General features: G+C 46.7%; 1 protein-coding gene across 1 annotated transcript; it reads right to left on the bottom strand.

Annotated features, from left to right (window-relative positions):
- Positions 1-232: 232 nt before the first annotated feature.
- On the bottom strand, positions 233-17,292 carry LOC145351319 (CD48 antigen-like). Its single transcript, XM_080200941.1, has 6 exons — positions 17,191-17,292; positions 16,879-17,017; positions 10,281-10,601; positions 6,052-6,336; positions 2,050-2,156; positions 233-271 (listed from the first exon to the last, which is right to left on the bottom strand). Exons 1-6 carry the CDS (start codon positions 17,290-17,292, stop codon positions 233-235), a joined length of 993 nt encoding a protein of 330 aa, XP_080057067.1.

Raw genomic sequence — 17,292 nt, 5'->3', positions numbered from 1 at the left:
GGGTGTGGGAAACAGAATATCGAACTTGATCATCAATCATGATCAAAATGAATGGTGGAAGAGGCTCAAAGGGCTGAATGGCCTCTTCCTGCTTCTAGTTTCTATGTAACATAATGAGACGGTCTCAAAGGAGATTGTCATTTAGGACTGAGATGAGGAGCAATTTTGTCACTCAGAAGGTTGTGAATCTTTGGAATACTGTACCCCAAGGGTTCTTGGATTGTATTGTAGATCATGAGTGGTATTCCGAGCTCTCTGCCGGCTTTGGAACCTAAGGAGAAAGCAGAAAAGTCTTTGAAAGAAGTAGTGAGCAAAATCAAATGGCCCCGTTATTCGTGTGCACTAATGGCCGTTAAATCTCAGTGGGAGGTCAAAAACGGGATTTGTGCCAGAGAGATCTCAGAGTGAGATCTTACTTCATCCCCTCTAACGGCATGATCAAGTTCACGCCTCGGAAGGGTGTGAGCCTCATTAGCATATATTATAGTACATTATAATATAATTTGTGGGCCTATTGCTGCTATTTCTGTCCTCATTGTAACTTCCCACCCAACTGGTGTGACGACATGTCAGCGCTAATCACTGCTGGTTTTCAAAATCAAAAAACAGTCGTGATGACCAGGCCCTGGTCTTTGTCAGCTCATCATTTATCCAAAGTTAGGTAGTGTCCCCAGGTGGTAAGAGTGGCACGGGTGGTGGGATGGGAGCACACTGACACCTTGTGGGGAGGGCAGAGGGGGGAGGGTACTGCGGTGTGTCCTGATGGTTGTGGAGGAAGGGGGAGGTGGAGTGTGACATTGCTTGTCCTAGGGGTGGGTGGGTCACTCTGATCTCAGGGGGGAGGGGCTCCTTTTACTTTAACCAGAGATCGGAGATCTCAATATTCCCAGCCTTGCCATTTTCTTTTGTACCCAACTCCCCTCCAGGTGACTGCCTGGTTCTTGCTTCCCCTTTGATATTGTTATGTTGTTCAATACAATGAGGAAAGCCAGCTGTGTAATTACAAGTTTCACACCAGCTTTCTCCCACTTTTGGGAGATTCCACTCACAGATTTTTAACAATTGTTCATAGGATGTGGGCTTGGCCAGCATTCATTGCCCATCCCTAATTACCCCTTGAGAAGGTGGTGGTGAGCTGCTTTCTTGAACCACTTTAGTCCCTGAGGTGTAGGTACATTGTTAGGGAGGGTGTTCCAGGATATTGATCCAGCAACAATGAAGGGGTGGTGATATATTTCATGGTGAGTGACTTGGAGGGGAATCTCCAGGTGCTGGTGTTCCCAGGTATCTGCTGCTCTTGTCCTTCTCGAAGGTACTGGTTGTGGGTTTGGAAGGTGCTGTGTAAGGAACCGTGGTGAGTTCCTGCAGTGCACTTTGTAGATGGTACACACGGCTGCCACTGTGTCTCGGCAGTGGAGGGAGTGGACTTTTGTGGAAGGGATAGCAATCAAGTGGGGTTGCTTTGTCCTGGATAGTGTTGAGCTTCTTGAGTGTTGTTGGAGCTGCATTATCCAGGCAAGTGGGGAGTATTCCATCACACTCCTGACTTGTGCCTTGTAGATGGTGGACAGGTTTTAAGGAGCCAGGAGGTGAGTTACTGCTGCAGGAATCTAAGCCTCCAGCCTGTTCTTGTAGCCTTAGTACTTATACGGCTAGCTCAGTTCAGTTTCGGGTCAATGATAATCCCCAGGATGTTGGTCGTGGGAGATTCAGCGATGTAAATGCCAAGTGCTGTTTAGGAGGGAATTTGACTTAGTGACAGTGAAGGAATTGTCGAATGCTATTCTGATCAGAATGATGTGTGTGTGCCTGAGAGATTTGGGATGGGATTTGGAGGTTTTGATATCCCCATGAAACCACCTCCCTCACTATTATCAGTGGTGGAGGTTATTTTGAAAAATGAGGCAGCTGGTGTTCTCATTGAACACTGGGATCTTGCTGTGTATTTGAGTTCAGCAGGTGGGGTAATGTCAGGAGATGTAGTGAGAATCAGGGATCCAGGGAATGGACAGGCTCTGGGGGTGGAACCTCTGTCCTATTTTCCATTACCATCTCATTTCCTTCTGGTGAAGGGCGTTTCTCTTGAGGTCTATTCACTCGCTGCACTTCAGAATAAATAGTCAGTGTATTATCCGTGTAATCCTGCCCATTTGAACCTTTGAAAGGAAAGAATGGACAACAGTGAGTGACGTGGGGATTTATCAATGCAGCCTCATCATACATGTTCCTCTCATCAGCCTCTCCTCCCAAACACTTCCTCCTCCTGTCCATCCTCCCCCCGACCACTCCTCCCTGGGCTCCACGTGAACCTCCTCCGCAGCTCTTCCTTTCTCCCCCACTCCTCCTCACCTTCACCTCTCCTCCGTGACCCTCCTGCTTCCCACCTCCTCTCCGGCCACTCCTTCATTCGCCCCGCCCTCCTTGTCCCCCCCCACCCCTCCTACTGGCCCCTCCTCCCTGACCCTCTCCGCTCTCTGCTGACCCTCCTCCCCCTCCCAGCCCTTCACCCCCTGCCCCTTCCCCCCTTTCCCTCTGTGTTGCCCCTTCCTTTCCTGTCCTCTCCTCTCCTGCCCCACAATTCATGCAGTGCATCACCTTCTCCTTTCTTCATGTCATTGAATCGAGAAATGTCCAGCCGCCTCTTGCCTCCTCTCTTGTCCCCTCCTTCCTGGCCCCCTCCAGGGATGCCCACTTCTTCCCTCCCTTCCCAAGCTTCCACCTACCCTTCCTCCTTTGTCCCTTGCTTCCATGCTTACTGCTCCCCTGCCCCCTCATGCCCTACCTTCTCCTCCCCTGCCCCTCCCCTTTGCACCTTGTCTCTTGCCTTTCCTCACAATCCTTTCACTACCTCTGTATTCAGCCATGTTCACTCTTTCACTTCCCTATCACACCATCCCCCTCCTCCTGTCCCTGCCCTCTGCCTGCGTGGGTCTCCTCCAGGTGCTCCGGTTTCCTCCCACAATATAAAGATGTGTGGGTTCGGTTGATTGGCCATGCTAAATTGACCCTTAGTGTTGGGGGATTAACGGGGTAAATACATGGGGTTGTGGGTTTCGGGCCTGGGTGGGATTCTTGTCAGTGCTGTCACTGCACTGTAGGGATTCTCTGATTCTTTCCCTCAATTCTGCTCCCAAACCAGACCCTTCCCCTCACTCCACCTTCACAGTTCCATCCATTTCAGTTAGCTCTGCCCTTTACCTACATTCCACCTGATCCACGCACACATGTGTTATTTAATTATTTATTAGTGTCGCCAGTAGGCTTACATTAACACTGCAGTGAAGTTACTGTGAAAATCCCCAGTTGCCACGCTCCAGCACTTGTTCGGCTACACTGAGGGAGAATTTAGCATAGCCAATGCACCCAACCAGCATGTCTTTCAGACTATAGGAGGAAACAGAGCACCGGAGGAAGCCCACGCAGACACGGGGAGAACGTGTAAACTCCACACAGACAGTGACCCAAGTCAGTGATCAAACACAGGTCTCTGATGCTGTGAGACAGTGGTGTTAACCACTGTGCCACAAGTACCATGAGCTCCTTATACACATGCATGTGTTTGTGCAACTTGCCTAAATTTGCCACACGCTTTTTCCTTTTATTAATTCCCCACATAATCACCACAGAGGGGGGTATGATTCCAAACAGTGGAAATGTTAAATATTCAACGGCAAATGTTGGTGGCTCTGCAAAATAGAAAAATTTTTCAACAGCATCAAAACAATCATTGATCAAACACAGCAGCAAGTATTCCACTCTTCAGCCACATCCCTCACACTGTCACTCAGTAACCCCTCTCCCCCAGCACCCTGTGTTACTGACTGTATCTCTACTGATGTTAATCCAGCTCCCTCACACTGTCACTCAGTAACCTCTCCCCCAGCACCCTGTGTTACTGACTGTATCTCTACTGATGTTAATCCAGCTCCCTCACACTGTCACTCAGTAACCTCTCCCCCAGCACCCTGTGTTACTGACTGTATCTCTACTGATGTTAATCCACCTCCCTCACACTGTCACTCAGTAACCCCTCTCCCCCAGCACCCTGTGTTACTGACTGTATCTCTACTGATGTTAATCCATCTCCCTCACACTGTCACTCAGTAACCTCTCCCCCAGCTCTCTGTGATACTGACTGTATCTCTACTGATGTTAATCCATCTCCCTCACACTGTCACTCACTAACCCCTCTCCCCGAGCTCTCTGTGATACTGACTGTATCTCTACTGATGTTAATCCATCTCCCTCACCCTGTCACTCACTAACCCCTCTCCCCGAGCTCTCTGTGATACTGACTGTATCTCTACTGATGTTAATCCACCTCCCTCACACTGTCACTCAGTAACCCCTCTCCCCCAGCTCTCTGTGATACTGACTGCGCCTCTGATGATAATACAGCTCACTTACAATGTCACTCAAGAACCCTCATGCAGCAACTTTCACAAGAACAGGATTTGTCATTTTAATGATATCGTTCTACTTTGTCCGATCAAACATTGCCAAGATACGAAAAGTACAGTGTGAGATACAGAGTAAAGCTCTCCCTACCCTGTCCCCATCAAACCCCCCCACGGCAGGTACAGCACGGGGTTAGATACAGAATAAAGCTCTCTCTATCCTGTCCCCATCAAACCCCTCCCCCCCGACCCCCCGCACTATGGCAGGTACAGCATGTTTTTAGATACAGAGTAAAGCTCCCTCTACCCTGTCCGCATTAAACACGATGTGGAGATGCTGACATTGGACTGGGGTAAATAAAGAAAGAAGTTTCACAACACCAGCTTAAAGTCCAACAGGTTTATTTGTAGCAAATGCCACAAGCTTTCAGAACAGGCTGCTCCTTCATCAGGGAGGTGGGAGTTCTGATCACAAACAGGGTACAAAGACCCAAACTCAATTTCTGTGAATAATGATTGGGATGTGAGTCTTTACAGCTATTCAAGTCTTAAAGGTACAGAAAATGTGAGTGGAGAGAGCTTTAAGCACAGGTTAAAAGGATGTGTATTGTTTCCAGACAGGAAAGTTAGTGAGATTTTGCAAGTGCAGGCAACGTTTGGGGGTAACAGATAGTGTGACATGAACCCAAGATCCCGGTTGAGGCCATCCTCATGTGTGCAGAACTTGGCTATCAGTCTCTGCTCAGCGACTCTGCGCTGTCGTGAAGGCCGCCTTGGAGAACGCTTACCCGAAGATCAGAGACCGAATGCCCGTGACTGCTGAAGTGTTCCCCAACAGGAGGAGAACAATCTTGCCTGGTGATTGTTGAGCGGTGTTCATTAATCCATTGTCGTAGCGTCTGCACGGTTTCCCCAATGTACCAAGCCTCGGGACGCTCCCAGGATAGGTACAGCACGGGGTTAGATACAGATAAAGCTCCATCTACACTGTTCCCATCAAAAACTCCCAGGACAGGTACAGCACGGGGTTAGATACAGAGTAAATCTCCCTCTACACTGTCCTCATCAAACACTCCCAGGACAGGTACAGCACGGGGTTAGATACAGAGTAAATCTCCCTCTACACTGTCCCCATCAAACACTCCCAGGACAGGTACAGCACGGGGTTAGATACAGAGTAAATCTCCCTCTACACTGTCCCCATCAAACACTCCCAGGACAGGTACAGCACGGGGTTAGATACAGAGTAAATTTCCCTCTACACTGTCCCCATCAAACACTCCCAGGACAGGTACAGCACGGGGTTAGATACAGAGTAAATCTCCCTCTACACTGTCCCCATCAAACACTCCCAGGACAGGTACAGCACAGGGTTAAATATAGAGTAAAGCTCCCTCTACACTGTTCCCAACAAACAATCCAAGGACAGGCACAGCACAGGGTTAGATACAGAGTAAAACTGTTCCATCAAACACTCCCAGAAGAGGTAAAACATGGAGTGAGATACAAAGTATAATTCCTCGATATTATCCCCTTCAAACTTTCCCAAAGAGATCTAGCATCGTTTAGCAACAGAGTAAATCTTTCTCTACATGGTCCCCATCAAACACTTGACTGTGTAATAACTAATTGCCAGTTTATTTGTGACACTCACCGTGTTTAGTTACATTACAGATATCACTCAGTTTGATGTGTGCAGTGTCTTCACTGACTGGGTTCCTGGTCTCACACTTGTACACATTGTCCTCGATCTGTGCTGTGAAATAAAGCTGTAACTCCTGTCCATTTTCAGAGAGTTGATGGATACTGTCATTCCTCAATGCTTCTTGTCCCCTCCACCAGCTGAAGCTGGTGTTGTCGCCTGTGTTCACTGAGCAGCTCAGGGTGATGTTACAGTTCTCCGTGATCTCATAGCTGATGTTTGTTCCTGTCACAGGCTCTGACATTCAGATTGAAAGACAAAAGATACATGAGGAAGGAATGTTGGCTCTTGTGAGTCACCTCAATATCCAGCATCCTCACAACCGCTTCAGACTCTCACAAGACAACTCTGAACCCCGCTCATCCCTCCATCTGCCAGTTTAACCATTTGCCTCATCCCTCTGGGATCAAACAGGTCACATGTGTCAATATGACGGTGGATGGAACGCATGTAGATTGTAACACAATCTTTCACGACAATCACAAACATTAATTTATAGAATCGCTACCGTGCAGAAAGGTGCCATTTAGACCATCGAGCCTGTTCTGACAACAATCCCATCCAGGGCTGATCCCTGTAACCACATGTATTTACCTGCTAATCCCCTGACACTAAGAGGCAATTTAGCATGGCCAATCAACCTAACCTGCACATCATTGGAATCTGGGAGGAAATTGGCGCATCTGCAGGATACCCACACAGACATGGGGAGAATGTGCAAACCCCACAAAGACAGTGAGCTGAGGTCGGAATTGAACTGGCAGCAGGGCTAACCACTGTGACTGTTCAGGCTTTGGAATTGTAGCCTGGGAATTCTCATTGGTGACTTCAGTAAGTGGACCTTTATTATCTGCAGCCTCTGTCTCTATTCTGTGTTTAGTTAATGTTTGTGGAGCCTCCGACATTGGGATAGACCCAGAATTACATTGACATTGTTTCTGGTATTTCAGCATGTGTGTGTGAAGGTGGGGAACATTGCTGTAAATCTCCGGTCACTCACAAAGTAGTGGATGAATAAGCGGAATGGGTGTGTAATTGAAATGATAAGTTTAACTTTAATCAGAGGGAGCTGGTAGAAAGGAATTGTAGAAGAGAGACTGATACAGTTTTATATGCACCAGTCCTTGTTAGTAAGACTGTGAACTTTTCAAACACAACGGGTGGGATTCTCCCAACAAAACTCTTAGTGCCGAATTTGCGTAAAACCACAGTAAATTCCACTGGTTATTTCAGCAGGATTTTCAAAATTAATCTCCCACAATGTGCATCACAGAGAGACCCAGCATTAATCCCATTAGAAATCTGTGGGTGGGACTTCTTCCTGCTGGAGAGACCGGCAGCATAGCACTGAGCGGGTCACTGTGCATGCACTGGTCTGTCAGCCCCAGGATCAGTGCATGCACAGGAGCCCCACACAGTCAGTCTCTGGTCAGCTCGATTGCTGGTCTCTCTCTTTCCCCCCCGCCCCCCCAGTTCACTGCCCCCGTTCCTCCCCTGCCACCCTTTTCCCCTGCCCCACCCCCTTCCCACCCACCCCACCCCCCACCCCCTGGTCCCCTTCCTTCCCCATCCCACCAACATTAGTCCTTTTTAAACAGATAAGCTGGCAGAATGCAAAAGCCTGTTAACCAGTCAACTCTGATGCTTGGTCCTTTTGAAATAAATGTCACCACCTGCAGTCTGTGTGTGCTCTGAATTTTGGCACAGAACCCAAAAACAGCTTTTAAAGGGGCCATGCACTGTTTTATTTCTCTAACCTTTTTTTGTCAATACTTTTATATCTTTACAAATATTCTTTATACCTTACAACCTCAACTTCACAACACAAGCCACTCAGTTCAAGGACAATTCGGGATGGGCAAGAAATATTGTCAATGATGCCTACATCCCATGAACTAAAAATAATAATGTTTGAATCAGTACAAGTTGTTTGAAAATGTAAAATCTTGCATGCCAGTCAACTGGAAATTGCTATTTTTTAAACCATAATTGGTCTCTACAGGGATGCATTTAAAAGAGATGTAAAAACATACAGGGCTGGATTTTAGAACATGGAACATAGAACCCTACAGTGCAGAAAGAGGCCCTTCAGCCCATCGAGTCTGTACCAACCACAATCCCACCCAGGCCCTATCCCCGTATCCACCCACTAATCCCTCTAACCTACACATCTCAGGACACTAAGGGGCAATTTTTTAACATGGCCAATCAACCTAACCCACACATCTTTGGACAGTGGGAAGAAACCGGAGCACCCGGAGGAAACCCACTCAGACATTACGAGAATGTGCAAACTCCACACAGACAGTGACCCGAGCCGGGAATTGAACCCAGGTCCCTGGAGCTGTGAAGCAGGAGTGCTAACCAAGCTTGGACAAGACCAGAAATTCCCACCTGAGGTCAATGGAGAATTCCATTGTTGGACCCTCGCCTGCTCCTATTCTGTGGGGGGGTGAGATGGGAGAAAGCAATAGTAAAGATATGTGAGTGGTAATGAGCTGGAACTTACTGAACACGAGGCTGGTGGAAGTAGAGACAGTGAATAATTTCAAAAAGAAACTGAATATGGACACTTGAGGGATTTAAACTCACAGAGGTATGGAGATAGAGTGGGGGAAATAGGACTGATTAGATTGCTTTATATGGAGCGGGCATGTTTGCAATGGGCTGAATGGCCTCCTTCTGTGGTGGAAAGCCAATGTATGTCAACAGTCCATGGACTGGGATTGAGACAAGCATACTGCTGCTGTGTGTAACCAAACTGAACACTGACACACCAAGACATTGGAATGCTATCCTTTATTACAAGAGGAATTGAATATAAAGTAAGGATGTTATGTTTCAGTTATGCAGGGTATTGGTGAGACCATGGGTCCAATTTTACCATTGTGTTGCACCAGTTTTAGGGTGCGAAAACTTGGCAAAGTGGAGCGTGAGGTGACTAGCCTGATCCAAGCTGCTTCCGTGTTGGTTCCCCCTTTACTAAGGCCCGAAAATGGATGCGATCAGGACCATGCCTGAAATGGCGCTACAGCCATTTCAATGTATTTGCATTCATTTAAATTGACTTAATGGGCTGCATGCCCAACTTTATTGGCACTTTACCACTGCTTTCACCTATCCAGGGCCAGCGTGAAGCAGACATACTCCATAGAAGTCCGATTTGGGCACTTCAGTTAGTGAGGAGATGGGTGCCTAGCGTCCGACAGCTCTCTGCCGGAGATTGGAGAGGAGGGGGGTGGAAGGGAGGGTCCGCTGCTGCTCTGACTGAGATCAGTGAGGGGGACAGGGGGTGGTCATGGAAATGGGGGTTATATTTTAGCATGGATAGGGGATTGGCTAATGCACAGGCAATGGAGAGCGGGGATAAACCGGGCTTTTTCAGGTTGTCAGGCTGTAAATCGTAGAGAGCTGCAAGGATCAGTGTTCGGGCCTCAGCTATTAACAATCTACATTGATGACAAAGAAACAGGGAACAACGTATCTAAGTTTGCTGATATGAAGGTAAGCTGTGGGGAGAATACAGAGAGGCTGCAAAGAGATCGAGACAAGTTAGATGAATGGGCAATAAGTTTTCAGATGGGGATTAATGTGGGGAACTGTGAGGTTGTTTAGGTCAGGAGAAAGAATCGAAAAACTGAATGACTTTTCAATGCTGAAAAGCTGTTAATGTGGGATTCAGACACAGGATATATATGTATTTGTCTGTGAAACATATAAATTTAATGTTGATTGTAGCCTCTACAAGTCGGAATGCAAATGGTATTTTTCCCCTTCAAGTCAAAGTGATTGGAGTATTTGAGTCGGGAAATCTTGCTGGAATTGTAAAGGAATTTGATAAAACCACCTGGAGTACAATATATAGTTTTGGTCCTTTTACCTAAGGGAGTGTATAATGCCCTCGAAGAGTTGCAATGTATGTCTAACTGACTGATCCCTGGTACAAGGCGGAATTTAAATGAATATGACATAATCTAATTGAAATATGAGATTCAGAGAGAGCTGTGGCAGCATTGATTCTGACAGATTGATTTCACTTTGCTGTCTATCCCAAACACAAGGGACATTGTATCAGGATAAGAGGTCTGTTCTTTAGGACTGGTGAAGACAAATTTCTTCAATAATGACAGAGGTTTCAGGATCTTGTGAAAAGCAAACACATGCAATGGAATCTCACTTACCGTACACATCCAGTTTGAATCTCTCCATAGTTTCCACTCCTGAATTTCCTGTTACAACCACCTCATAATCCCCAGCGTCTGCTCTCTGTAAGTCACTGATCTGCAGGCTGAAATTCCCAGGATGAAGTTTTATCCGTTTTCTGTAATCCTCAGCACCAAAATATTCAACATGGCCCTCCATGTATCTTGCTATTCTGCTTTCAAATGAAGATTGTTTCCAGAAAACCTCTTCACTCTCTGATCCGTGTGGATTCTCCGGAGACAGATAGACTGACTGACCCAGGGATCCATTCACAGGGAGACGGGCAGCCTGATTCTGAACTGAGGTAACAAGAGGAAACAGTCAGTCTGTGTGGAACGAGATCAGCTCAGTGACTAGAGGGAGTATCACAAAGACAGAGAACCCAGGATCAAGCCTGCAGAACAAGGCAACTAAAAGACAAAAATTACTTGAGAAATGAAATTACTGTGTAAGTGTAGGGAAATGTGACAGAAAATTTCCATTGGATTAAGATCCAGAATAAATCTTCAAGTGGCCATGAGGTATCCCCATGAGGTTTTGCCCTTGTCTCTGTAAAATAATAAGAGGAAGTCGAGCTGACTGCTGCCTGTAAGTCACTGGGGTCACCGTGGTACACTCATTTGTAATGGTCCCCCGGTAAATGTGGGTTTCCTTGGCCTTTGTGTCTTCTAAGCTCAGAAGTTGAACACCAGTTTGGAGTCAACCATATGTCTGCTGTCTGTTGAAGGACACCAATAAATCTTGTAGTGTCAGATTAAGATCCAGAATAAATCTCCCTCCACTTTATCCCATCAAACACTCTGTTATGATGGCTCCAGGGGATTGTGAATCGATCTTCCCGTGGGCCTGGCCGAATATGAATACCCTACTGAGCAAGTGGAGGCTGACCCAATGGGAAAGGAGCAGCGGGAGTTTAAAACAAGCTGTACGTACCCAGATCGGGGACTATAGGTCTCCGGGATTTGATTTGTGTACTGTCATTGCAGACGTGGTGCTTTATTCACTGTGTAAATAAAGGGTGTTGGTGACAGAAGATTGGCCTCAGCAAGAGTTTCACATTGGCAATGAGGAGTAAAACAAGTTTTTCTTCCTTCTGGACAACCATCCTCGTCCAAGACAAGTAAATCTCCTCTGGTAAGGAAAAAGTGTCTCTCTTTGATAAACTCGAAGCCTATGATGTAAGCATGGAAGACTGAGTCCCAACATTCAGCATGATAAAACTTTGACATATCCAGATGCCCCTGACCCCAAAACCTTTATCAAGTTAGTTGACTTGGAAAAAGGCTACTCTGACCCAAAGCCCTCTATTATACTCCAGTGACCCTGCTTTAAAACAGCAGAGGGAGAGCCCTGGGGAATATGTCACTGAATTATTGGCCAGGTTACCCACATTTGTAATGCACAATGAATTTGGGCTACCCTTGAATGACATGTTGCGAGACAGATTGTTATGTGGAATTAATGAGGTGACAGCTCAGAAAAATTATTGGCAGAACCCAACCTGGATCTAAAAAACATCCATTGAGATAGCTCTAGTACTCAAGAGAATACAGAGTAAGGAGCTCTGGCAGACAAACAGCAGTGAGCTCCGATTATAGAGGAGGAACCTCGTGCAATGTTCATTCCTGAACTGAGAGCGTTTGTATAAGTAAAGTATCAGAGAGTTCATTGTAACGATGAAGCCCAAGTTGTATCACCATGCAGTCAAAGAAAGGCAGTGACGGTCTTAAGACTACGAGATTTCCTGAAGATTGTAGATGCCAGAAAATGGACTGTTGCAAACACTGCAAAAGACATAATCAAAGCAAATTTATAGGGACAGGCAAAATGCATGTGGTTTATGAAAGAGGCCAAGACCACTACAAGACCATACCTTGCAGGTATGTCCAGTACCAGGAGATGGTCTGATGTAATTAAACCGCATCTCCACAGGGCTGTGGTCTCCTTTATCAGGCAGGTACAGCATGGGGTTAGATACAGAGTAAATCTCCCTCTACACTGTCCCCATCAAACACTCCCAGGACAGGTACAGCGCGGGGTTAGATAGAGTAAATCTCCCTCTACACTGTCCCCATCAAACACTCCCAGGACAGGTACAGCATGGGGTTAGATACAGAGTAAATCTCCCTCTACACTGTCCCCATCAAACAATCCCAGGACAGGTACAGCACGGGGTTAGATACAGAGTAAATCTCCCTCGACACTGTCCCCATCAAACACTCCCAGGACAGGTACAGCACGGGGTTAGATACAGAGTAAATCTCCCTCGACACTGTCCCCATCAAACACTCCCAGGACAGGTACAGCACGGGGTTAGATACAGAGTAAATCTCCCTCGGCACTGTCCCCATCAAACACTTCAGGACAGGTACAGCATGGGGTTAGATACAGAGTAAATCTCCCTCGACACTGTCCCCATCAAACACTCCCAGGACAGGTACAGCACAGGGTTAGACACAGAATATTTATTTTGTGCCTACAAACTTTATCAGCTTAATGGTCAAGCAGAATCTAGTAGGTTCTGATTTTACTGGTGTTGTTAAGTTTTACTATTAAGGACCAAAATGATCTGAACCAATGCGTGGTGCGGTGTTTAATCATGGACATGGAACAAGAAATGACTAAACATGTCTGTAATGGCGGCACATTTTACAAAAGTTTCAGCAGTAAATGGAGGCAGGATATGGTCGAGACACGAGAACGTCTTGTAAAGGAGAAGTAGAGAATAACGCTTTGTCTAAAAAGAGAGGTGAGGGGAGAGAGGGAGAGAAAGACAGAGTAAAACAGAGTGAGGGGGATACAGCAGATAGGGACAGAGAGAGAAAGAGACAGAGAGACTCGGATGAATGTGGCTCGTTTCAGGGTGCGGTCTAGTAGATTCTGTACTCAAGGCTGAATGGCCTTCACACACACTGGACACATTCACTGGTCCTACACTCTGCTCACTGCATTTAAAAACAGAATACAGGATAAAAGATATTTCTTACCGAGACACAAAACAGAGATCAAGAGACAGAACAGGCTGAAGCCCCTTTTCACAGCAAAATTAAACATCTCGTTTTAGGTTGAAACGAATCAATTCGGCATGGTCAAAGTCAGGAAGCAGATACAAATGGAACTAAAACGTCAAATGTAGGACATCTGTGGTAAACGCACTTATAGGATGTATAACTCAGAATCGGCTGAGGTCAGCTGAAAATTTGCTAGAATTGTAATTCCTAAAATCCCTACGTGCAAAAAGAGGCCATTCGGCCCATCAAGGCTAAAACCAACAATACCACCCAAGCCCTATCCCCCTGATTCCACTTATTTACTCTGCTAAATCCCCTGACACCAAGGGGCAATTTAGCATGGCCAAACATCTAACCTTTTGGAGCGTGGGAGGAAACTGGACCACCCAGAGAAACCCACACAGACACGGGGAGAATGTGTGAACTCCATACAGTCATCCAAGCTGGGAATTGAACGCAGGTCCCTAAGTGCTGTGAGGCAGCAGTGCTAACCACTGTGCCACCGTACCACCCAGTAATTCCTCCTTCCCCGATTGGCAAATGAACCAGGGCCATTGTGGTTAAAATGCTGAATCCTAACCACTAGACCATCAAGGAAGACACATCCAGAGGGTCAAATTCATGCTGTGAGGACAGGTGTTCAAATGTCATTGCAATTGGTAGAATTTAAATTCAATTAGTTAATCCAGAATATAAAGTAGTCTCAGTAATGAGGACTATCGATTGCTGGAAAATCCAATCTGATTCACTAATGCCCTTTCAGGAAGGAAATCTCACATCTTTACAAAGTCTGGGCTACATGTGACTCCAGATCAACAGTCATCTGATGGTGACTATCTTCTGAAATGGCCAAGTAAGTGATTCAATTCAAGAAGGGATGAGCAATGAACATTGGCATTCTTAGTGTCAATAACCTCTGTAATAAGTCCTTGGAGGCACTTCATCAAAATCCCTTTGTTTACAAACCTGACAACAGCATATAAAGGAGGGTTCAAAAATTCTTCAGTTTAAGATATCTGGATGTTTCTGACCTAAGTTATTTGCAGATTTGGTCTTGTTGAAATGAATTTGTAATTCATGAGGGGAAAAGGAGCTGAAAGAATGGGAATAGGGGAGGAATTGCAAGTAACCCTCAGTGAAAGACTTTGTGGCAGGAAGCAGTTAGTCGAATAGTTGCCTTAAAAGGAGCAGTAGAGAAGCTATGGGAGTAGACTGGGGAAAACCAGTCTGACAGTCCATAGTCAGGGCAATGGAATCCTTGCTGGAAGAAGCTGCTTTGGATGTCTAAGTGTCAGAGTGTGAAACTGATGAGAAATCAAAGTGAATTCTGGAGGGTTGTGGCATACATTTGAGTTGCTTGGAGAAGAAATGAATTAATCTTCAGAATTTTGTGAGCTATCTCAGTACAAAGTAAAAATGTAGATTTGCAGCATGATTATAAAATATACAATGTCAAGTTTGTAGAACTTCCGTTATAAATTAAGGTTTGCTTTGCTTCAGAAAAGAGTAATCATGTGGGGTAGTTCTTAAATCCATGCCCCCGGATAATTGACTCCTCTGCTATGGGAAACAGGTCTTTCCTGTCCACTCTGTCTGGGTTCTTCTTAATTTGTTGACTTCAATTAGCCTCTACTGTTATAAGGATAACAATCTGAGCCTATCCAACCCTATCTCATAGCTACAATATTCAAACCCTGGTCACATTTTTGTGGATCTTCTTTGCACTCGCTCCGGACCAATTATATCCTTCTTGCAATGTGTTGACCATAGCTGTACATAAAACTTCAGCTGTGGCCTAATCAGTGATATTTATAGTTTTCTGTCCTCCCAGGGTAGATACAAAATGGTGTTAAATACACAGTAAAGTTCCCTCTACAAATCACACATCAAACACAGGTCAGGTACAGTCAGATACAGAGTACACTTTCTCTACATTCCCAGGACAGGTATGGCACAGGGTGAGATACAGAGGAAAGCTCCCTCTACACTGTCCTCATCAAATACCCCCAGGACAGGTACAGCACGGGGTTAGATACAGAGTAAATCTCCCTCTACACTGTCCTCATCAAACACTCCCAGGACAGGTACAGCACGGGGTTAGATACAGAGTAAATCTCCCTCTACACTGTCCCCATCAAACACTCCCAGGACAGGTACAGCACGGGATTAGATACAGAGTAAATCTCCCTCTACACTGTCCCCATCAAACACTCCGAGGACAGGTACAGCACGGGATTAGATCCAGAGTAAATCTCCCTCTACACTGTCCCCATCAAACACTCCCAGGATAGGTACAGCACGGGATTAGATACAGAGTAAATCTCCCTCTACACTGTCCCCATCGAACACTCCCAGGACAGGTACAGCATGGGGTTAGATACAGACTAAAGTACCCTCTACTCTGGCCCAGTCAAACTCTCCAGCCAGGTACAGCACGGGGTTAGATACAGAGTAAAGTTTATACAATCTGAAGAGAAAACACAAAAAGGTCCATTTACAGGACCCTCATTGTGGTCAGGAGACACATGACCTCCAGGATTGTTACAGAAATATTGATATTGAAAACTCAAAATGAGGAAGTCCACTTTAAACTGAGCCGGACTCAGCAATTTTCAAACTCAGACAAACTGGAACAAATAGTCTTCATGCACTCAAGATATCAAATTCCCATTGAAACCAGACTGACCTGGTCAGATGCTATAGGCCACCTGATTTCAGAATGAATGGCTCAGTAGCACAGTGGTTAGCACTGCTGCTTCACAGCTCCAGGGACCTGGGTTGGATTCCCGGCTTGGGATGCTCTCTGTGTCAAATTTGCACATTCTCCTCATGTCTGCGTGGGTTTCCTCCGGGTGCTCCGGTTTCCTCTCACAGTCCAAATATGTGCGGCTTAGGTTGATTGGCCATGCTAAAATTGTCCCTTATGGTCCTGAGATGCGTAGGTTAGAGGGATTAGTGGGTAAATATGTTGGGATATGGGGGTAGGGCCTGGGTGGGATGGCCTGAATGGCCTCTTGCTGTACGATAGGATTTCTATGATTCCGAGGCTCAGCCCTGACACATCACATCCTGGACCACCCCAATCTCCAGTCCCCTTGCCCCAGCAGTGGAGATTTCCCCCACCCTCCCGCAGGCAGACCCCCCACCACCACTCCCCCTCTCATGGCTGACCCCCCAGCAGACACCGCACCCCCTTAGCTGACTACCCCACCCAAGCCCACCCCAATCACTGACCACTCTCCAGCCCCCAATGATCCCTTTGTAGAGTGGCAGCGGGACCCCCCACCCCCCCACGATAACTCCCTCGGCCCCATCCCCAATAGGCTCTGTCCACCTGGCACTGCATGCCCGATGGGCAGTGCCAAATGCCCCCAGGAATGTGCACTTTCTGCCTTGGGCAGTGCCAGGGGCCACAGGCTGCACAGCCAGGGTGATCATGCCTAGGGAGCACCACCCTCACAATAGAGCAACCCCCAGGGGGGACTCGATTATCCCCCGTTCACTCCAGCAGAATCAGGCCATTAACTCCCAGTGAGCTAGTCTGAACCCCACTGCAGTGAAATACTCCTGGTGGGGTGGGAGATGATCGCGGGCGAAGAAGATTCAGTCCCGGGCCCACTAATTGCATTTAAATCGTAAAATACTGCTCGCCCTTTCTCCCGGCCAATTTCCAGTGCAGTGCAGATGCTGCTGGAAATACGGGCCTGGGAGATGCAAGTGCGGTACGAATGTTCGCAGGAATCCTGCAAATTGGCCAACGCCTGATTCTCCTGGCCTGCTGTGCAGAAAGATTAGTGGAGCAGAAAGGGAAAATCAAACCCACTGAGTTTATCGGGGGCTGGCAGTTTCGTAGAGATTATTTCCTTGTTTCAGGAACCTTTTCCAGAGTAGTCTCCCGGGATTCTGGAAGATCCTGCTGTTCAGCATGAGCGTCCCCTTTCTGACGTTCCCCGGGTGGCTGGTGCCACAGATGCTGCAT

This window comes from Carcharhinus amblyrhynchos, chromosome 13, assembly GCF_965287045.1.
Source record: "Carcharhinus amblyrhynchos chromosome 13, sCarAmb.v2.hapA, whole genome shotgun sequence".
NCBI classification, from domain to species: Eukaryota; Metazoa; Chordata; class Chondrichthyes; order Carcharhiniformes; family Carcharhinidae; genus Carcharhinus; species Carcharhinus amblyrhynchos.
The sequence above is the reverse complement of the archived record's forward strand: the minus strand, read 5'-3'. Positions and strand labels throughout refer to the sequence as shown.

Coding starts and splice junctions, on each gene's coding strand:
- LOC145351319 (XM_080200941.1), bottom strand. CDS start 17,292: ATGCAGCATCTGTGGCACCAGCCACCCGGGGAACGTCAGAAAGGGGAC. Junction 10,602..16,878: donor CATCTCCCACCCCACCAGGA/GTATTTCACTGC, acceptor TTGTTACCTCAG/TTCAGAATCAGGCTGCCCGT. Junction 6,337..10,280: donor ATTCAAACTGGATGTGTACG/GTAAGTGAGATT, acceptor TCTGAATGTCAG/AGCCTGTGACAGGAACAAAC.